General features: G+C 49.5%; 1 protein-coding gene across 1 annotated transcript in view; it reads left to right on the top strand.

Annotated features, from left to right (window-relative positions):
* The first annotated feature begins 8,364 nt into the window (after positions 1-8,364).
* LOC311231266 (protein transport protein Sec61 subunit alpha-like) overlaps positions 8,365-20,773 on the top strand; it is a 29,116-nt gene continuing 16,707 nt past the window's right edge. Inside the window, 8 exon segments of the mRNA XM_084338264.1 lie at positions 8,365-8,483; positions 9,859-9,926; positions 10,037-10,102; positions 10,255-10,333; positions 11,731-11,862; positions 13,086-13,195; positions 16,453-16,564; positions 16,567-16,605. Coding sequence (XP_084194390.1) covers positions 8,477-8,483; positions 9,859-9,926; positions 10,037-10,102; positions 10,255-10,333; positions 11,731-11,862; positions 13,086-13,195; positions 16,453-16,564; positions 16,567-16,605 — 613 coding nt within the window. The 5' untranslated portion in view covers positions 8,365-8,476.

Here is a 20,773-nt window from a genome sequence, read left to right as displayed (position 1 = left end):
GTCGACTGGACGGCCGAGAGGACGACAGCCTTCGCGGCCACCAAGGCGGCCCTGGCGGGTGCAGCCATGTTGGCTCACCCGTCACCGGGGGCCCCGGTCGCCATTACCACCGACGCGTCAGACTACGCGGTGGGCGCAGTGCATGAGCAATACGTTGACGGCGCCTGGCAACCGCTGGCGTTTTTCAGCCGTCAACTGACCCCCAGGGAGCGCAAGTACAGCGCATTTGACAGAGAGCTCCTAGGTCTCTGGTTGGCGGTGCGCCATTTTCGTTTCATGCTGGAGGGCCGGGAGTTTACGGCCTTCGTCGACCACAAACCCCTCACGTTCTCCATGTCCAAGGTGGCTGAACCGTGGTCCGCGCGACAACAGCGCCAACTCTCGTACATTTCCGAGTACACGACAGACATACGGCATATCGCCGGGAAAGCCAACGTGGTCGCAGACTGCCTATCCAGGGTCGTCATCGGAGCTGTGCAACTGGGCCTCGACTACGTCGCCATGGGCTCGGAACAGGCCTCCGACCACGACATCCAGGCCCTCAGGACAGCGGATACCAGTCTGCGCCTCAGAGACGTCGCGATTGGCGGCTCGGGCGCGTCCCTGCTCTGTGACCTCTCCACCGGGCAACCCCGGCCGCTGGTCCCTATAGGCTGGCGCAGGCGGGCTTTCGAGGCTGTGCACGACCTGTCTCACCCCGGTAGGAAGCCTTCGAGCAGGTTGGTGTCACAGAAGTTTGTGTGGCGAGGGCTCAAGAAAGACGTGATGGCCTGGGTCGACGCGTGTGTGTCCTGCCAACGGGCTAAAGTGCACCGACATACCAAGGCCCCGCTTGTGACATTCGTGGTTCCCGAGAGGAGGTTCGACCACGTCAATGTTGACCTCGTGGGCCCGCTTCCTTCCTCTCACGGGTTTACCTACCTGTTCACTATGGTGGACAGGACCACCCGATGGCCGGAAGCCGTTCCCCTCGCCTCGACGTCTTCTTCCGACGTGGCCCGCGCCTTTATCAGCACGTGGATCGCACGTTTCGGGACCCCGTCTGACCTCTCCTCCGACCGGGGCTCGCAGTTCACCTCAGAGCTCTGGAACGCAGTCGCCAGCGGCCTGGGGGTTAAGCTGCACCGTACAACCGCGTACCACCCGCAGGCCAACGGGCTATGCGAACGTTTCCACCGGTCCATGAAGGCGGCGCTGCGCGCAGGCCTGACGGACGGCAACTGGGTGGATAAGCTGCCGTGGGTCATGCTCGGACTTAGGAGTGCCCCCAAGGAAGACCTGCAGGCCTCGTCCGCGGAACTGTTATACGGCCAGACATTGCGCGTCCCGGGGGATTTCATTCCGGACGCGACAACCCCTTGGTCCGCGGCCAGCCAGCGTTCCACCCTGCGAGAAGCGGCTCAGACCTTCGCCCCGATTCCCACGTCGCAGCATGGTACCCCCGTTTCCCGGGTGCCGCGCAGCCTGCACACGGCGGAGTATGTTTTTGTTCGCCACGATGCGCACCGGGGGCCCCTACGCCCCCCTTACGATGGCCCGTTTAGGGTCCTGCGACACGGTAACAAGGACCTCATGGTCGACATGGGCGGTAGGACGGAGACCGTGTCGATAGACAGGATCAAGCCCGCTCACATAGACGTTTCACAGCCTTTGGAGTTGGCCCTTCCCCCCCGCAGGGGTCGTCCGCCGTTGCCCCGGGTGCCACCGCCCACAGAGCCACCGGCGGCCTCACCGATGCCAGCGCCCCCGGGTGTCGGTGAGGGTACGGGCGCTTGCGACGCTTTCCCCTCTCCGCCCCCGGTTTTCCACGCTCGCCGAGGCCGTTTCGTGCCCCCGGGTGTCGTGGACGGCGCGGGCGCTTATGCCACTCCGCCCTCCCCGCCCCCGGCTTTCCGCACACGCAGAGGCCGGGCAATTGTTCCCCCACGCCGGGGGGATTTTGACTATGGGTGAATTCTGGGGGGGCTTGTGTAGTGACTGTACATAATTCACACGGAACTCGTTGGGAATGGTAGTTCCCCCCGGACGATTTATAGGGTGGCACTTCCTGCCACCGGCATTCTTATTTTACTGTCGATACGACTACGTCGATTTGTTGTTACGCTGATGAATAAAGGAATTAGGTTTAGCTTCGAGACACCGCCTCCGACTCCTTCTTCTCAGCGCTACAATACTCTCTTTTCTGGACTCTTTTTGTATCACAAACAGTACTGTATTTGCAAATCTGATATGTCATAAATGTATAGATGTAGCAGTACTGTCTATCTGTATGTCATGTATGTCATATATGTCACTATTAATTGAAAATGGGGGACCCTGATGTAAACAAGACGAAAGTCCTTCTCTGGTCTGCATCCCCTTAACAATTGTGTGTATTGAGCTGTACTGTACTGTACCCATTCTGCAATCTGTTAATAAACTTTTCAATCAATCAATCTCCGTGGTGACGTGTCTCTACGTGATGACGTATGTCTCTCCCTCTGCGTGGTGACGTGTCTCTGCATGATGACGTGTTGCTCTCCCTCTCCGTGGTGGAATAGGGCATGGAATAGGGTATATCTGCAGAGCCGTAAGCCCAACGTCTGGGCGGGGCGTCGTGGCTTGGACTAGGTTTGACTGTGCGTGGGCGGGGCGTCGTGGCTTTGTACCTTGTTTTGTTTCCTGTAAAACCCGGAAGTAGTCAGTTTGTGCTGTTTATTATTAACCCTAACCCTAACTTTAACCCTAACCTTAACCCTAACCTTAACCTGCTAAGACTGCAATTCAAAACTGGCCCCTGTAAATATCCTAACCCAACCCCCTCCAATGTACAGTCATTTACCTAGTATGGTTTTGTCAATAGTCCAATGTACAATTTTGTTTATTTGTACAGTGTCTCCTCCCCCCCCCCCCCCCTCAATGTACAGTTTTGCTTGTTTATACAGTGTGTCTCCCCCCCCCCCAACCACCTCCAATGTAAATTACCCAGTATGATTGTCAATATCCCAATGTACCCAACCCCCCCCCCCCCCACCCAACCTCCTCCAATGTACAGTTTCTACGTCAAATGTATATACTCCCTTTTCTTGACTCCTTCTGTATCACAAACAGTACTGTATTTGCAAATCTGGTATGTCATAAATGTATAGATGTAGCAGTACTGACTATCTGTATGTCATGTATGCCATATATGTCCTGATGAATTGAAAATGGGGGACCCTGATGTAAACAAGACGAAAGTCTTTCTCTGGTCTGCATCCCCTTAACAATTGTGTGTTGATTGATTGATTGAAGTTTATTAACAGATTGCAGAATGGGTACAATACAGTACGGCTCAATACATACAATTGTTAAGAGGATGCAGACCTGAGAAAGACTTTCGTCTTGTTTCCATCAGGGTCCCCCATTTTCAATTCATCATATGACACACATGACATACAGATAGACAGTACTGCTACATCTATACATTTATGACATACCAGATTTTCAAATACAGTACTGTTTGTGATACTAAAAAAATCCAGAAGAAGAGTATATACATTTGACAGAGAAACTGTGCATTGGGGGAGGTTGGGTAGGTGGGGTGGGGCTGTACATTGGAGGTGGGGGGGGGGGGGGGGGGTTGGGTAGGGGGGGGACACTGTACATTGGAATACTGACATACATTTGACATGGAAACTGTACATTGGAGGAGGTTGGGTAGGTGGGGTGGGGTTGGGTGGGGCTGTACATTGGAATACTGACAAAGCCATGCTTGGTCTTTATTGTACAACTGGGTTAGGACATTTGTAGGGGCCAGTTTTGAATTGCAGTCTCCCGTAGGTGTTCTTTGAGAGTGTTTTTGAAGGTGGGTAGTGATTTACATTCCTTTACAGCTTTGGGTAGGGCGTTCCACATTGTTGTGGCATAATTGCGAAACGTGTTTAGTCCCTTGTTTGAGCCGAATCTGGGTTTTACATGATTTGTGGAGCTCCTTCTGGTGTTGTGATCGTGGTATTCACTGACCTTTGGGAAGTATTTTGACATGTACATGGGTACCTTGGTCGTGTAGTGTATCTTGTAGACCAGGCCCATTGCAAGTTGCTGTACTCTGTCGTCTACTCTAAGCATCCTAGGTTGGCAAAGTGTGCAGGGGTGAGGTGGGTTCTAGGAGTCAGGTCAAGCAGTAGTCTGACTAGTTTGTTTTGAGATGTTTGTAATTTGGTTTTTAGTGCCTTTGAGGTGCTTTGGTACCATGAGGTGCAAGCATAGTCGTAGTACCCTTGTATTGAGCTGTACTGTATTGTACCCATTCTGCAATCTGTTAATAAAGTTTTTAATCAATCAATCAATCAATCAACCTTAACCTAAACCTCTCTATAAAACAGGGACACGTCCCCAAGGACTTCAAATTTGCGAGAGTGACCCCTCTGCACAAAAAGGGCAGCAAATTAGACCCAGGCAACTACCGCCCTGTTTCTATTCTTACCTCCATCTCGAAAGTCATGGAGAAAATAGTCTACGAACAGGTCGAAAAGTACCTGGCGGAAAAAAAATCTAATCTACGAATTCTAATCTGGCTTCAGAACGTCCCACTCCACTGACATCCTCTATTTGAACGACCACATCAAACAAGAGGTGGACGCGGGCAAATACTGCGGCATGGTCATGCTGGACCTACAAAATGAATGAATGAATGAATGAAAACTTTATTTAACAGATTGCAGAATGGGTACAATACAGTACGGCTCAATACATACAATTGTTAAGGGGATGCAGACCTGAGAAAGACGTTTGTCTTGTTTCCATCAGGGTCCCCCATTTTCAATTCATATAGACATTTATGACATACATAACATACATGACATTTATGGCATAGGGACATATAGGTATTTAGTACTGATACATTTGTGACATAGGCGGTATTCAAATATACAGTACTGTTACCCCTAGATCCTGACAGAGTATATACATATGATGGGGAGGGGACTGTACATTAGGAGGGGGTGGGTGGGTGGGAGGGGAATATACATACGGCGGGGAGGGAATATATACATGCGGTGGGGAGGAGACTGTCTATTAGGAGGTGGTGGGGGTTTTGGGCATTTACGGTGGCCAGTTTCGAATTGCAGCCTCCCGTAGGTGCTCTTTAAGGGCGGTTTTGAATGTGGGCAGGGATTCACATTCCTTTACAGCTTTGGGTAGGGCGTTCCACATTGTTGTGGCATAATTGCGAAACGTGTTTAGTCCCTTGTTTGAGCCGAATCTGGGTTTAACATGATTTGTTGAGCTTCCTCTGGTGTAGTGGTTGTGGTATTCACTGACCTTTGGGAAGTATTTTGACATGTACATGGGCACCCCGGTCGTATAGTGTATCTTGTAGACCAGGCCCATTGCAAGTTGCTGTACTCTGTCGTCTACTCTAAGCCATCCTAGGTTGGCAAAGTGGGCAGGGGTGAGGTGGGTTCTGGGGTTCAGGTCAAGTAGTAGTCTGACCAGTTTGTTTTGTGATGTTTGTAATTTTGTTTTAAGCGCCTTTGAGGTGCTTTGGTACCATGAGGTGCACGCATAGTCATAGTACCCTTGAATGAGTGCTCCTGCCAGAGTCCTCAGGGTATTCTTGTTTACCAGAGAGGAGATCCGGTACAAGAATCTAGTTCGTTGGTTGACTTTTTTTATTACATTGGATGCCATTTTGTCACAGGAAAGATTTGCCTCTAGGATGGAACCCAGGTAGGTAATTTCGTCTTTCCTTGTGACAATATTGTCACCCACTGTAACTGAGAAGCCGTCGGTCTTGCTGAGTTTGTTATTTGAACCGAAGAGAATGGACTCTGTTTTGCCCATGTGTAATGATAGTTTGTTATCAGCGAGCCATATGCAGATTTTGCCTAGTTCCGTGCTGAGGGTTTTTTCAACCTGCAATTTGTTCTTGTCAGAGACCAGCAGGGCTGAGTCGTCCGCAAACAGGAACAAGTTGCAGTCACAGGCTGACGACATGTCATTTGCATAAATTAGGAAGAGTAGCGGTCCTAGTATGCTTCCTTGTGGAACACCACAGCTCACTGTGAGGGGGGGGGATAGAGTACCGTTTACCTCTACCATCTGTTCTCTCCCCTCCAGGTAGGATTGCATCCAGCTCACTGATAGGCTATCAAAACCAATTGCTTTTAGCTTGTCCATTAGAATGGAGTGATTGACAGTGTCGAAGGCCTTTTGTAGGTCCAGCATGACCATGCCGCAGTATTTGCCAGCGTCCACCTCTTGTTTGATGTGGTCGTTCAAATAGAGGAGGCATGTGTCAGTGGAGTGGGACGTTCTGAAGCCAGATTGGAATTCGTAGATTAGGTTTTTTTCCGCCAGGTACTTTTCGACCTGTTCGTAGACTATTTTCTCCATGACTTTCGAGATGGAGGTAAGAATAGAAACAGGGCGGTAGTTGCCTGGGTCTAATTTGCTGCCCTTTTTGTGTAGAGGGGTCACTCTCGCAATTTTGAAGTCCTTGGGGACGTGCCCCTGTTTTATAGAGAGGTTTATTATGTGTGTGATGACTGGGGTGATGGCGGCTGCTGCGTCTCTGAGGAATTTGGAGGGGATGTTGTCATGGCCAAAGGCCTTCGACACTGTCAACCATTGTGATTGACAAGCTAAAAGCAATTGGTTTTGATAGTCTATCAGTGAGCTGGATGCAATCCTACCTGGAGGGGAGAGAACAGATGGTGGAGGTAAACGGTACCCTATCCCCCCCCCCTCACAGTGAGCTGTGGTGTTCCACAAGGAAGCATACTAGGACCGCTACTATTCCTAATTTATGCAAATGACATGTCGTCAGCTTGTGACTGCAACTTGTTCCTGTTTGCGGACGACTCAGCCCTGCTGGTCTCTGACAAGAACAAGTTACAGGTTGAAAAAACCCTCAGCTCGGAACTAGGCAGAATCTGCACCTGGCTCGCTGATAACAAACTATCATTACACATGGGCAAAACAGAGTCCATTCTCTTCGGTTCAAATAACAAACTCAGCAAGGCCGACGGCTTCTCAGTTACAGTGGGTGACAATATTGTCACAAGGAAAGATGAAATTACCTACCTGGGTTCCATCCTAGAGGCTAATCTTTCCTGTGACAAAATGGCATCCAATGTAATAAAAAAAGTCAACCAACAAACTCGATTCTTGTACCGGATCTCCTCTCTGGTAAACAAGAATACCCTGAAGACTCTGGCAGGAGCACTCATTCAAGGGTACTACGACTATGCTTGCACCTCATGGTACCAAAGCACCTCAAAGGCACTAAAAAACAAATTACAAACATCTCAAAACAAGCTAGTCAGACTACTGCTTGACCTGACTCCTAGAACCCACCTCACCCCTGCCCACTTTGACAACCTAGGATGGCTTAGAGTAGACGACAGAGTACAGCAACTTGCAATGGGCCTGGTCTACAAGATACACTACGCGACCAAGGTACCCATGTACATGTCAAAATACTTCCCAAAGGTCAGTGAATACCACGATCACAACACCAGAGGGAGCTCCACAAATCATGTTAAACCCAGATTCGGCTCAAACAAGGGACTAAACACGTTTCGCAATTATGCCACATCAATGTGGAACGCCCTACCCAAAGCTGTAAAGGAATGTGAATCACTACCCACTTTCAAAAACACTCTCAAAAAACACCTACGGGAGACTGCAATTCGAAACTGGCCCCTACAAATGTCCTAACCTAGTTGCACAGTAAATGACCAAGTATGGCTTTGTCAGTATTCCAATGTACAGTGTTCAATGTGTGTGTCCCCCCTACCCAACCCCCCCCCCCCCCCACCTCCAATGTACAGCCCCCACCCACCAACCCAACCCCACCCCACCCACCCAACCCCACCCCACCCAACCCCACCCCACCCACCCAACCTCCTCCAATGTACAGTTTCTACGTCAAATGTATATACTCTCTTTTTCTGGACACTTTTTGTATCACAAAAAGTACTGTATTTGCAAATCTGGTATGTCATAAATGTATAGATGTAGCAGTACTGTCTATCTGTATGTCATGTATGTCATATATGTTATGATTACTTGAAAATGGGGGACCCTGATGTAAACAAGACGAAAGTCTTTCTCTGGTCTGCATCCACTTAACAATTGTATGTATTGAGCTGTACTGTACTGTACCCATTCTGCAATCTGTTAATAAACTTTTCAATCAATCAATCAATCAATCAAGCAACGCCTCAAACCTAGTCCAAGCCACGAAGCCCCGCCCAGACGCTGGGCTCGCGGCTCTGCAGATCTCCCCTACTCTGCGGCTCTGCAGATCTGCCCTACTCGCGGCTCTGCAGATCTCCCCTACTCGCGGCTCTGCAGATCTCTCCCCTACTCGCGGCTCTGCAGATCTGCCCCGCTGGAGTGGTGACGTGTCTCTGCTCTCTCTCCTGTCTTTCTGCAGCAGCAGCGCCGCTACATGGAGCCTCAGGAACCCTGTTGACACCAGAACCCAGCGGACCGGACCAGCACCACCATGGGCAGTGAGTGACCCCTCTGGATAATAACACACATGTTCATCACGGTGCACATACCCGCTGAAATGCTCTACATCTACACACCCAGAGACACTCTAGCTCTTGTGTTAGCGTGCTAGCTGACGTTAGCTTGCGTGTTAGCTCGCTGGCTAACTGAATACAACAAGTCAAGAAGAAGAACCCAATTATTTGACCCGTTTTAAAACGTGGATCGGTTCCTCCTCCGCGCCTCTGTGTCTCGGTGTTTGTAATAAGGTGACGTTAGTAACGATAACAACATCTTTAACTCAGCCGGGGTGGTGTTTCAGAAACACTGGGTGGATCAATCAATGAGCGATATAACGTTACAGGTGGAACCATCTAAATTATCTAATCATGTAATAATAATATACAGTAAGAGAGCTCGCCTTGTGTCTGATGTGTGACGTGGACCTTCATAGTTCATAATGTAGAGTGTTATTATTCAGTGAGCTAGTGATGACGCCCCTGCTGACACATCTGAGGACGTGTCCTAACACAACCCCCCCCCCAATGTACAGTAAATGACCAAGTATGGTCTTGTCAATATTCCAATGTACAGTTTTGCTTGTTCAGTTGTACAGTGTCCCCCACCCACTCCTCCTAACCAACCTCCTCCAATGTACAGTTTCTATGTCAAATGTATATACTCTCTTTTCTGGACTCTTTGTATCACAAACCGTACTGTATTTGTAAATCTGGTTTCATAAATGTATAGATGTAGCAGTACTGTCTATTTGTATGTCATATATGTTACGATGAATTGAAAATGGGGGACCCTGATGTAAACAAGACGAAAGTCTTTCTCTGGTCTGCATCCCCTTAACAATTGTATGTATTGAGCTGTACTGTATTGTATCCATTCTGCAATCTGTTAATAACATGTTCAATCAATCAATCAAAGTGTGATGACGTAGCAGACATCTGAAGCAAAACAACTTCTTTTCAACTTGTTTTGATTGATTGATTGAACATTGTATCAACAGATTGCAGAATGGGTACAATACAGTACGGCTCAATACACACAATTGTTAAGGGGATGCAGACCAGAGAAAGACTTTGGTCTTGTTTACATCAGGGTCCCCCATTTTCAATTCAATCATAATGACATACAGATAGACAGTACTGTTACATCTAGACATTGGGTGGGGGGGGGGAAACTGTACATTGGAATATCGACTAAACCATACTTGGTTCCAAGAGGAGGGTCTCGTTGTGTATTCTTGGGTTAGGGACATTGACACAGGGGCCAGTTTCGCACAGGCGTCGACGTGTTAAGACCCACTAACGCCTCCAGAATGCATGCTGTGTTTTTGCAGTGTTTTACCCTGTTAACTAATTCACACTTTTTTTCCCCCTACAGTTAAATTTTTGGAAGTCATCAAGCCGTTCTGTTGCGTGCTTCCTGAGATCCAGAAGCCTGAGCGAAAGGTGCCTTTTGGTTATTACGTTAATAATGTTCCAACACTGTCTGTATGTTGTCGTGCTCAAACAAGACCGTTACTGTAACGTCACTATTCTTTTGGTTCTTCTCCTCTCAGATTCAGTTCAGAGAAAAAGTACTATGGACGGCCATCACCCTGTTCATCTTCCTGGTGTGCTGCCAGGTAGGAAGACACTGACCTGAAAACAACAACATTCTTTACTGTCTGGAATCTGGTCAATAGAGTACAGAGCGAAGTCAGAACAACGACGAACGCCTCGCTTCAATGCAGATGTGTTTATTCACCCAACGCCTCGTTGTTTCCCGGTGATTTAGATCCCCCTGTTCGGCATCATGTCGTCGGACTCGGCCGACCCCTTCTACTGGATGAGGGTGATCCTGGCCTCCAACAGAGGTGATTAACACTTTGATTACCGGCCAGAACATCGTGGTCAAAACATGGTTGAATCATGCCGCCACCCACTTCACTGATAGCGTTGTGTGAACGCATTAACCTCTGTCTTAAATGATGGCTATGTGTCTAATCTGCCCGTCGTTTATCAATGACTTGTTTGCAGTCAACATTGTCGAGACGGATTGTTTTTTTTAATCGGTTCATTTCCGTTTTATAGCATTTTGAAAAGCCCTAGTTTTTCAGGAAAATATATAGATTCCGTGATAAAAGGCATTTACTGGATACACCTTATTGTCCAGGCACTCTGATCTAATGCTGCGTCCACCTTATTGTCCAGGCACTCTGATCTAACGCTGTGTGTCCACCTTATTGTCCAGGCACTCTGATCTAATGTCCACCTTATTGTCCAGGCACTCTGATCTAATGCTGTGTGTGTCCACCTTATTGTCCAGGCACTCTGATCTAATGCTGTGTCCACCTTATTGTCCAGGCACTCTGATCTAATGTCCACCTTATTGTCCAGGCACTCTGATCTAATGCTGTGTGTCCACCTTATTGTCCAGGCACTCTGCTCTAATGCTGTGTGTCCACCTTATTGTCCAGGCACTCTGATCTAATGTCCACCTTATTGTCCAGGCACTCTGATCTAATGCTGTGTCCACCTTATTGTCCAGGCACTCTGATCTAATGTCCACCTTATTGTCCAGGCACTCTGATCTAATGCTGTGTCCACCTTATTGTCCAGGCACTCTGATCTAATGCTGTGTGTCCACCTTATTGTCCAGGCACTCTGCTCTAATGCTGTGTGTCCACCTTATTGTCCAGGCACTCTGATCTAATGCTGTGTCCACCTTATTGTCCAGGCACTCTGATCTAATGCTGTGTGTGTCCACCTTATTGTCCAGGCACTCTGATCTAATGTCCACCTTATTGTCCAGGCACTCTGATCTAATGTCCACCTTATTGTCCAGGCACTCTGATCTAATGTCCACCTTATTGTCCAGGCACTCTGATCTAATGTCCACCTTATTGTCCAGGCACTCTGATCTAATGTCCACCTTATTGTCCAGGCACTCTGATCTAATGTCCACCTTATTGTCCAGGCACTCTGATCTAATGCTGTGTGTCCACCTTATTGTCCAGGCACTCTGATCTAATGTCCACCTTATTGTCCAGGCACTCTGATCTAATGTCCACCTTATGGTCCAGGCACTCTGATCTAATGTCCACCTTATTGTCCAGGCACTCTGATCTAATGCTGTGTCCACCTTATTGTCCAGGCACTCTGCTCTAATGCTGTGTGTCCACCTTATTGTCCAGGCACTCTGATCTAATGCTGTGTCCACCTTATTGTCCAGGCACTCTGATACTAATGCTGTGTCCACCTTATTGTCCAGGCACTCTGATGGAGCTGGGCATCTCGCCCATCGTCACCTCCGGCCTCATCATGCAGCTGCTCGCCGGGGCCAAGATCATCGAGGTGGGAGACACGCCCAAGGACCGGGCGCTCTTTAACGGGGCGCAGAAACGTACGTCCCCCCCCCGTCCCCCCCTGCACCAGGGTTCACAGCTTTGAACCCTTTCACTGCCACACTACAGAAGGTTAACCCTGCACTACCACACTACAGACGGTTAACCTTTCACTGCCACACTACAGAAGGTTAACCCTTTCACTACCACACTACAGAAGGTTAACCCTGCACTACCACACTACAGACGGTTAACCTTTCACTACCACACTACAGAAGGTTAACCTTTCACTGCCACACTACAGAAGGTTAACCTTTCACTACCACACTACAGAAGGTTAACCTTTCACTGCCACACTACAGAAGGTTAACCTTTCACTGCCACACTACAGAAGGTTAACCTTTCACTACCACACTACAGAAGGTTAACCTTTCACTACCACACTACAGACGGTTAACCTTTCACTACCACACTACAGAAGGTTAACCCTTTCACTACCACACTACAGAAGGTTAACCCTTTCACTACCACACTACAGAAGGTTCACCTTTCACTACCACACTACAGAAGGTTAACCCTTTCACTACCACACTACAGAAGGTTAACCTTTCACTACCACACTACAGAAGGTTAACCCTGCACTACCACACTACAGAAGGTTAACCTTTCACTACCACACTACAGAAGGTTAACCTTTCACTACCACACTACAGAAGGTTAACCATTTCACTACCACACTACAGAGGGTTAACCTTTCACTGCCACACTACAGAAGGTTAACCTTTCACTACCACACTACAGAAGGTTAACCATTTCACTACCACACTACAGAGGGTTAACCTTTCACTGCCACACTACAGAAGGTTAACCCTTTCACTGCCACACTACAGAAGGTTAACCCTTTCACTGCCACACTACAGAAGGTTAACCCTTTCACTACCACACTACAGAAGGTTAACCCTTTCACTACCACACTACAGAAGGTTAACCTTTCACTACCACACTACAGAAGGTTAACCTTTCACTGCCACACTACAGAAGGTTAACCCTTTCACTACCACACTACAGAAGGTTAACCCTTTCACTACCACACTACAGAAGGTTAACCCTTTCACTACCACACTACAGAAGGTTAACCTTTCACTACCACACTACAGAAGGTTAACCTTTCACTGCCACACTACAGAAGGTTAACCCTGCACTACCACACTACAGAAGGTTAACCCTGCACTACCACACTACAGAAGGTTAACCCCCCCCCCCCCCCCTTGTCCCCTCGCAGTGTTCGGGATGATCATCACCATCGGACAGGCCATCGTCTACGTGATGACGGGCATGTACGGAGACCCCTCGGAGATGGGCGCCGGGATCTGCCTGCTCATCATCATCCAGGTCAGTGGACGCATCGCTGCTCTTTAATCACCGTGGAGGACCTGACCACGTGGAGGTTTAACCTCTTAACCGCCCCCCACCACCACGCCTGCAACATCTGGCGTGTAAAACGCCTGTCGAGTGCAAACCCAAAGTACAATTGAAAGCTATTCTTGAACCGTTTATAGCACAACATGCATGAGCCTGGCCACTTCTGAGAGGAACCATTCGGATGTTTCTTCCAGTGCTGCAGTAATAGTAACACACTGAAGTAACATTTATATTTATATTTGTATAGGTCCCAGCTGAGAGGAAACACACTGGGGCCACAGTCTTATCTAGTCCAGGTCCCAGCTGAGAGGAAACACACTGGGGCCACAGTCTTATCTAGTCCAGGTCCCAGCTGAGAGGAAACACACTGGGGCCACAGTCTTATCTAGTCCAGGTCCCAGCTGAGAGGAAACACACTGGGGCCACAGTCTTATCTAGTCCAGGTCCCAGCTGAGAGGAAACACACTGGGGCCACAGTCTTATCTAGTCCAGGTCCCAGCTGAGAGGAAACACACTGGGGCCACAGTCTTATCTAGTTCACGTCCAAAGTTGATAACAATACCACAGAAAATGAGTGTTTTACACGTGTTTTTCTAATGGTATGTATATAGGTATGTTTATTATTGTAAATATGTAATATTATTATATAATTATTATTAGCGATGCTCGATATTGGCTTTTTTACCTATACCGATATTGTTGTGGGAGAATTGTTCCCGGAGTAATCAAATGTAGACAGTCGGGTAGGCTTGAACAAACATGGGTTTAATACCAAAGCAGGTTCAGGAGAATCAAAGGGTTACAGCAGGATGACTCGGAGAGTGTCCCCCAACTGAGCTCTGGATCAACCAGTGTGGCCACATTATATACAGTCTATACAGGAGGGGCACAAGGTGTGTCCATTGTCAGTGGTCGAACTGGAAAGGTGGGTGATTGGTCTGTTCCATGGGGGGGGATTTCGGGTCCATGGAGGGGGGGGGGGGGGGGTGATGTGTTTCGGGGTGGTTTGTCTGGAATGGTGAGTTAGTGTGGTTTTCTCTGCTCTGGGAGGGGGGGGGGGGGCTTGGGGTGGTGAAGGGGTGGTTGGACAGGTGAGGTGAGGGTGAGGGTCTTTGGATACAATGGAGGGTGGGGACGTCTTTTGTCTTCTTGTTGGTGGTAGGAGATGATGAGGTTCATTCTCTCACATTGTCCAACTCTTAATTTCCGATACCGATATCAACCGATATCAACCGATACCAATATATGCAGGGTTCCCCCCCCCAAAAAATTTAATAATTTCAGGTAATTAACATTACATATCTCTTGTTGTGGAATTAACATAACATTGTGCATACTTTTGACAATAAATAAAATCAGAATTTGTTCTTACTTGCTTGCCTGGTAAATAACGGTTATAGGTTAAATGTAAAACTTTAAATGTAAAACTTTTTTTTATTTTAATTTTTGAAAACCGATACCGATCACATTTTAATGCCAATATCGGCCGATAATATCTGACATCCCTAATTATTATGTTTGTAGTTCAGAGTAGGGCTGGGCGATATGACCAAAAACGTTATCGCGATAAAATTATAAAATTATTTTCATAATATTCGATATCGATAATTATCGTCGATATAATGTCCGTCAAGTTTAATTAACTTCTTATGCTGCTGCGAATGTCTCAAGTCGAGTTGATGTCGTCATCAGTCTGCGCACGTTAGCCGACAAGGCGGAGTATCTCATGACAATAAATATGACACTAAAATACTCTCTTCCGCCACAATATATTGAAACGAGGTCCACTGTATATCCCACACTACCATAAACGTGGCCTCAGAATTCAAACACACACATACTCGGCACGTAAATATATAAAAACAGCGACGTGCAAGCTAGTTAACCTAGCCAGCCTGTTGGTTCTAAGCGGAGTATTCCATGACAATGTGCTAAATATGACACTAAAATACTCTCTGCCGCCACAATATTGAAACGGCGTCCACTGTATATCCCACACTACCATAAACGTGGCCTCAGAATTCAAAACACACACATACTCGGCACGTAAATATATAAAACAATGCCGTGGAAGCTAATTAGCCTAGCAAGCCTTGTTGAGTGAGTCCTACCTCCTTCCGGGTCTCGGCCATCTCCTTCACTGATTGTTGTTAGCTGTTGTGCGTAAGTACGTCATCACGTAACGCTGGTTGTTGTTAGTGAGTGTGTTGAGCCGAGGCTGAACGGAGATAGAACGGAGCCAAGCTTGGAAAATCGATATATCGAAACTTTGCGACCACGTTTCATGTTATTTCGAGGAAATAATTTATCGCGATAGTTATCGTTATCGTTATCGCCCAGCCCTAGTTCAGAGACACTAAAACAGCGGCACGCCATCAAACCAAGGCCGCTCCTCCGGGCCGTCAGAATGTTAAGAGTTAATAATGTTTAAATAACTGCTCGTCAGAATGTTAAGAGTTAATAAATGTTTAAATAACTGCTCGTCAGAATGTTAAGAGTTAATAATGTTTAAATAACTGCTCGTCAGAATGTTAAGAGTTAATGAATGTTTAAATAACAGCTCTTCAGAATGTTAAGAGTTAATAAATGTTTAAATAACTGCTTGTCAGAATGTTAAGAGTTAATGAATGTTTAAATAACAGCTCTTCAGAATGTTAAGAGTTAATAAATGTTTAAATAACTGCTTGTCAGAATGTTAAGAGTTAATGAATGTTTAAATAACAGCTCGTCAGAATGTTAAGAGTTAATAATAACGGCCCTGTGCTCCAGCTGTTGGTGGCCGTCAGGATGTTAAGAGTTAATAATAACGGCCCTGTGCTCCAGCTGGGTGGCCGTCAGGATGTTAAGAGTTAATAATAACCGCCCTGTGCTCCAGCTGTTGGTGGCCGTCAGGATGTTAAGAGTTAATAATAACCGCCCTGTGCTCCAGCTGTTGGTGGCCGTCAGGATGTTAAGAGTTAATAATAACCGCCCTGTGTTCCAGCTGTTGGTGGCCGTCAGAATGTTAAGAGTTAATAATAACCGCCCTGTGTTCCAGCTGTTGGTGGCCGTCAGGATGTTAAGAGTTAATAATAACCGCCCTGTGCTCCAGCTGGGTGGCCGTGTAATGTATCCTCATCACAGGTGCATGGGATTACAGTAATTAGGCTATTTATAGAAGGAGGGGCTATAATGGAGGCGGTGAGCCCTCTAGTGTTCAAACATAAATAAGACGCCCTGTGCTCCAGCTGTTCGTGGCCGGCCTGATCGTGCTGCTGCTGGACGAGCTGCTCCAGAAGGGCTACGGCCTCGGCTCCGGCATCTCGCTCTTCATCGCCACCAACATCTGTGAGACCATCGTCTGAAGGCCTTCAGCCCCACCACCATCAACACCGGCAGAGGTAAGACCCCCCCCCCCCCCCCCCCCCTGGCCTTCAGCCCCACCACCATCAACACCGCAGAGGTAAGACCCCCCCCCCCCCCCCCCCTGGCCTTCAGCCCCACCACCATCAACACCGGCAGAGGTAAGACCCCCCCCCCCCCCCCCCCCCTGGCCTTCAGCCCCCACCACCATCAACACCGGCAGAGGTAAGACCCCCCCCCCCCCCCCCCCCCCTGGCCTTCAGCCCCACCACCATCAACACCGGCAGAGTAAGACCCCCCCCCCCCCCCCCCCTGGCCTTCAGCCCCACCACCATCAACACCGGCAGAGGTAAGACCCCCCCCGCCGCGCCCCCCCCCCCCCCCCCCCCCCCCGGGCCCTCAGCCCCACCACCATCACACCGGCAGAGGTAAGACCCCCCCCCCCCCCCCCCCCCCCCCGGCCCTCAGCCCCACCACCATCAACACCGGCAGAGGTAAGACCCCCCCCCCCCCCCCCCCCCCCCCCGGCCCTCAGCCCCACCACCATCAACACCGGCAGAGGTAAGACCCCCCCCCCCCCCCCCCCGGCCCTCAGCCCCACCACCATCAACACCGGCAGAGGTAAGACCCCCCCCCCCGGCCCTCAGCCCCACCACCGTCAACACCGGCAGAGGTAAGACCCCCCCCCGGCCCTCAGCCCCACCACCATCAACACTGGCAGAGGTAAGACCCCCCCCCCCCCCCCCCCCCCCCCCCAGCCCCACCACCATCAACACTGGCAGAGGTAAGACCCCCCCCCCCCCCCCCCCCCCGGCCCTCAGCCCCACCACCATCAACACTGGCAGAGGTAAGACCCCCCCCCCCCCCCCCCCCGGCCCTCAGCCCCACCACCATCAACACTGGCAGAGGTAAGACCCCCCCCCCCCCCCCCCCGGCCCTCAGCCCCACCACCATCAACACCGGCAGAGGTAAGACCCCCCCCCCCCGGCCTTCAGCCCCACCACCATCAACACCGGCAGAGGTAAGACCCCCCCCCCCCCCCCCCCTGGCCTTCAGCCCCACCACCATCAACACCGGCAGAGGTAAGACCCCCCCCCCCCCCCCCCCTGGCCTTCAGCCCCACCACCATCAACACCGGCAGAGGTAAGACCCCCCCCCCCCCCCCCCCTGGCCTTCAGCCCCACCACCATCAACACCGGCAGAGGTAAGACCCCCCCCCCCCCCCCCCGGCCCTCAGCCCCACCACCATCAACACCGGCAGAGGTAAGACCCCCCCCCCCCCCCCCCCCCCCGGCCCTCAGCCCCACCACCATCAACACCGGCAGAGGTAAGACCCCCCCCCCCCCCCCCCCCCCCGGCCCTCAGCCCCACCACCATCAACACCGGCAGAGGTAGACCCCCCCCCCCCCCCCCCCCCGGCCCTCAGCCCCACCACCATCAACACCGGCAGAGGTAAGACCCCCCCCCGGCCCTCAGCCCCACCACCGTCAACACCGGCAGAGGTAAGACCCCCCCCCCGGCCCTCAGCCCCACCACATCACCCACTGGCAGAGGTAAGACCCCCCCCCCCCCCCCCCCGGCCCTCAGCCCCACCACCATCAACACTGGCAGAGGTAAGACCCCCCCCCCCCCCCCCCCCCCCCCCCTCAGCCCCACCACCATCAACACTGGCAGAGGTAAGACCCCCCCCCCCCCCCCCCCCCCGGCCCTCAGCCCCACCACCATCAACACTGGCAGAGGTAAGACCCCCCCCCCCCCCCCCCCCCCGGCCCTCAGCCCCACCACCATCAACACCGGCAGAGGTAAGACCCCCCCCCCCGGCCTTCAGCCCCACCACCGTCAACACCGGCAGAGGTAAGACCCCCCCCCCCCCGGCCCTCAGCCCCACCACCATCAACACCGGCAGAGGTAAGACCCCCCCCCCCCCCAGGCCCCCCCCGGCCCTCAGCCCCACCACCGTCACACCGGCAGAGGTAGACCCCCCCCCCCCCCCCCCCCCGGCCCTCAGCCCCACCACCGTCAACACCGGCAGAGGTAAGACCCCCCCCCCGGCCCTCAGCCCCACCACCGTCAACACCGCAGAGTAAGACCCCCCCCCCCCCCCCCCCGGCCCTCAGCCCCACCACCATCAACACCGGCAGAGGTAAGACCCCCCCCCCCCCCCCCCCCCGCCCTCAGCCCCACCACCGTCAACACCGGCAGAGGTACGGACACCCGCTTTTACAAGAGGATAGGAATTAAGGGTACACAGTCGGAGATATACATTCTAAAATATAAAGTATAAATGTGAAATGTACAGGAAGATATACAGGGATTTATACTGTCGGCGTGCTTTCACACCAGAGCTGTTTGGTCCGGACTATCGGACCAGAGTTTGTTTCCTCGGATAGTCCCGCTTTTTTTGGGGTGGTGTGAATGCTCAGTGGAACTCTGGTGCGGACCAAACACGCAAGCGATACCGGAGTCTCATGGCAAGCACAGAGAGACTCAGAAGAAGCTTCTATCCTCAGGCCATCAGAATGCTAAATGACAATAACACTATGTAACAACCATCAAATGCACCCACAGCACACACATCCACACGCACACACTCACTTTAAACATACAACTCACTGCAGCACCCACTTTAGAACACCTAAACACACTTTATATTTATTGGCAAAGAATTTGCACTACAACCCATACCTTATTACACCTTACTGCAAATTGTACCTAAATTGTACCTCAGCCCATTTCTGCATTGTACTGTAGTATATGGTATATTGTATTGTAACTCAGTTACTTTTCTACTCTGCATTGTACATTGTATATATGTATATATTGAACACTTTTGTCTACGTACTTGACTTCTATTTTATACTTACTATACTTTTTATACTTATCTATTTTTATCTAGCACAATCTCTGGAGCAAAACAGAAAGAAGCATTTTATATAAAAGTATTCTGTACTTCTGTATGACAACTAATACAGAAACTTGAACTTGAAACTTGGTTCGCTTCATCGGACCAAACACGGACCAAATATAGGAAGTGACCTGATAAACTGCATGTTGGGCAGAAGGAAACAAAACAAGCACGCGGTCAACATGTCTCGTGGACAGACGTGGGCGAATGACGAGGTGAAAGCCCTGATAGAAATATGGGCAGAAGACCAAATTAAACAGCTACTTGTGGGCACTCAAAAAAACAACGCAGTGTACAAGTTGTTTAGCGAGAGGATGGTGGTAAAATGGGCTTCAATAGAACAATGGATCAATGCCACGTCAAAATAAAAAAAAACTGCGTCAGCAATATATTAATAAATAAGCAGAAAATTAAATTAGATGTCCATAACATTTGTGTTTTTAATTAGCATAGCCTAAATAAATATGAATTCAAGAAGTTAAATACTGAATTAACGACACATATTTATTAACAGGCTGAAAGTTAAAACGAATAACAGGCTGAAAAAAACAATTAGACTATTTAATATCGGCTAAACACAGTATTGTCCACTGACGGCCTGTGAAACAGCAGGGCGCATAACACTTTTATACGTTCCTCGTAAAACGGGCACAAATGCAAAAAAGATGAATGAAAGTCCCTGTTATTAGGCTCCTCAAATATCGTTCATAAAAAAACATTTATGTAATATTTTACAGCATTGAGCAACCAAACAGGGGGATGCTGCTGCATATGTATGTATGCTCTGTCATCTTTGAGATGGCGAGACCTGCAGTTGGCACCGTGTGAGGCCACGTTTGAGCAAATTAATAATACTGCAGAATAATAATACGCGTGTAACAAAACCATTCATTGCGTTTGATGTAAGCAAACTGATGCCAGACTCAGCATTCATGCGTTCTGCTGAATAGCGAGATGAAGCACAGCCTGCCTGGTCTTTGTTAGAACTCAACTCGTTATTATTGGCGCATACACTCGATCAGATGTCTGTCATAAAACGATAAAGCGGACAGAAATGCGGGAACGTTTTGATTATATTTAAAAGGCGTTGACATTGAATCTAAATCTACAGTTTATTATCCGTGGCCGTCAGATAGACTCATTGGTTGCTCGTAATGTAGGATAGACCGGTCTATTAAAAATAATTAATTAACAGGAACAATTTAAATAAATAACCTTAGTTGCAGATGATTTGTGTGTGCTAATTTAAGGCAGTCAATGAGTTGTGCTCTCCCTCTATAGACCGGTCGATCCTACATTAC

The sequence above is a fragment of the Notolepis coatsorum genome (assembly GCF_963971535.1).
Source record: "Notolepis coatsorum genome assembly, contig: SUPER_6_unloc_1, whole genome shotgun sequence".
NCBI classification, from domain to species: Eukaryota; Metazoa; Chordata; class Actinopteri; order Aulopiformes; family Paralepididae; genus Notolepis; species Notolepis coatsorum.
Note: the sequence above shows the minus strand (reverse complement) of the source record. Positions and strands in the feature narration are given on the sequence as shown.